The 2500-nt window shown below is 32.4% G+C and overlaps 1 protein-coding gene across 1 annotated transcript in view; it reads left to right on the forward strand.

Annotated features, from left to right (window-relative positions):
- Positions 1-2500, forward strand: part of LOC122264712 (4'-phosphopantetheine phosphatase) — a 14798-nt gene that overhangs the window by 1208 nt on the left and 11090 nt on the right. Inside the window, exons 2-6 of the mRNA XM_043033746.2 lie at positions 406-491; positions 710-918; positions 1160-1343; positions 1596-1764; positions 2424-2500. The exon at positions 2424-2500 is cut by the window's right edge and continues 22 nt beyond it. Of these exons, the coding sequence (XP_042889680.1) occupies positions 406-491; positions 710-918; positions 1160-1343; positions 1596-1764; positions 2424-2500 (725 nt within the window). The remainder of the gene's footprint in view (positions 1-405; positions 492-709; positions 919-1159; positions 1344-1595; positions 1765-2423) is intronic.

Below are 2500 nucleotides of genomic sequence, written 5' to 3' on the forward strand. Positions count from 1 at the left end.
ATATAAATGAATTTTAGAATACAGAATAAAGGCTATGTATTTTTTCAAGATATATTGTAATTAGGAATTTTCTCAGATTTTTTATGCATTCATAATTATATTTATGAGGAGGGAGGGATCCATTGTGTGGAATATATTATGCATACCAATATTTTTTTATTTGAATGTTAGAAAAGTAAGTGGAAGTAAGTTAGTATTAAGTGACTTTTTACAACAGGAATTGTTTTAAAAAATGTAATTCAGGTTTATTATAATGATTTTAAGATTCTGAATTATTAATAATTAAAACCCCCCACTAAACTGGCAGTAAGTATATATGAGATATTGTAATGATAATGAAAAGATGCATGTTTATTTCATGATTGATATTTAAAAAAAAGTGTTTAAAAATGTTTTTCATTTTAGGGGGTTCGCTGACAAAGATAGCCTACTACTCCACTGTATCACACAGAAAAGTTTTGTATAATACAGAAAAGGAAGCAACTAATACTGTAAGTATATTTTCAAATTCTTGTTCTTGTGATTGGTTATTTCTTTACAGTTACCGTGTTTATGGTATGTTATATACTACTTATAAATATCAATTTCTTTTTAATTTGGTTACTCAAACATTTGATTACTCACTGACCAAAAGCATTATTTTAGTCTTCATTGTATTATTATATGATATTTCAATTCTTATTGTTTTATGCATTTGCTTGGGACACAGGTAGAAGGCAATGACTATAAATATGAAAGTTCAGAGACAGAACGTTTGCACTTTGTGAAATTTGAGACAAAATACATCGAACAATGTCTGAATTTCATCCGGGATCATCTGGTGAACAGCAAGGAGTCCATGGCCGGCAAGAGTATAAAGGCTACTGGTGGTGGAGCTTACAAATACGCTGACCTTATCTATGAGAAACTTGGTTTAGCGTGAGTATTGTACATTCCTTAGTTACTTATAGGTGGCTTCTTCTAGATTTGCTTTGAGTTCATGACCACTTTTGAAGTTTGAATGTAGAAACATTTATTCATAAGAATGTCATATGTTTATTCATGGTGATAAACTAACAATCTGAATGATACATAAGAAGAGATTAGTTTTTCAGAAAATTGAAGGATAGGTAAATATAAAGAACTGAGAGTGATTTTCTTGTATTTATATACTTTACAGTGTGGAAAAAGAAGATGAAATAGGGAGTCTCATAAAGGGATGTAATTTTTTGCTACGTAACATCACAGATGAGCAGTTTTCCTACAGTCGACATGAGGAGCCTGAATATCGTTTCATCAACACTGAGCCCAATATCTTTCCATATTTGCTTGTCAATATTGGGTCAGGGGTCAGCATTATGAAGGTTAGGATATGTAAATTTTTATATGTCATTATCTCACTATCAAGAAAGTTATGCATATTTCAAAGACTATGTATTTAAGTCATGAAAACTGGACATATACTTTTCATCATTAGTACTCTTTTCTGTTCCTTATCCTGTGAAAATGTACAGTTAGCCACACACATAAGCAGATATAAAAAAGGACCATGTTAAATATAAGTCTAAAATATTTTTGATTGCAGAATATTACAGACACATTCTGTATTATTACAGGTGGAATCAGATGACAAGTATGAAAGGATTGGTGGCACCAGCATGGGAGGTGGAACCTTTTGGGGTTTAGGGTCCCTATTGACCAAGGCTAAGGGGTTTGATGAACTCTTGCACTTGGCGAGTGAGGGAGATCACCGTAATGTTGATCTCTTGGTGAAGGACATATATGGTAAGAATTCTTTCATGAATGTTTTCACTTGTCATTGTAAATGTTTTGAGATGTTTCTTGTCTGCTGTCATAATAATGTTGGGATAACAGTAATGTCTTGCTAATTTGGATATTTGTGATGCATTCTCATATGAGATTATAAATATGGCCATTTGAAGTTTATGTTGATTTTACAGTATTTGAAGGTAAACAAATATTATTACATAAACAAGAAGTCTGCTAAACTCTTTAAACAAATTGAGTATAATTTATCTGCTTCTCATTTATAGTAATTAGTCCATCTACATGGAAAACAGAATGTAATATAAAAGGGTCCTTTATTGTGGTATCAGCATTTTAATGGTGTGAATATCCCTTCTGTGATGGGCATTATCATAGGGTCGGATCACCGTTGCACTGCTTTTTTTTCTTCAAAATACAAGCTATTTATTCCTTCAGTTGTGTAACCAGGGTATCATACCAGATGTTAATTAGAATCATTTCTGATATATATGGATTCATATATCATACTTTAAGTTTAGAAAGTGAAAACACATCATCGTATGAAGCCCCTCCTTAGCCAGACATCATAAGATCTGCCCAGTCTTGTAAGGGTTGGCATCACAAATCCTGTACATAGTATTTCAGGTAACCATTATGTTATTAATATCACCTGTCAGGTGGTGACTACAGTGCATTAGGGCTGACTGGAGATATAATTGCATCAAGTTTTGGCAAGGCAATGCATCATGGACAC

The sequence above is a fragment of the Penaeus japonicus genome, unplaced genomic scaffold (genome assembly GCF_977035675.1).
Source record: "Penaeus japonicus unplaced genomic scaffold, GWHDUDI00000001_assembly GWHDUDI00000009, whole genome shotgun sequence".
NCBI lineage: Eukaryota > Metazoa > Arthropoda > Malacostraca > Decapoda > Penaeidae > Penaeus > Penaeus japonicus.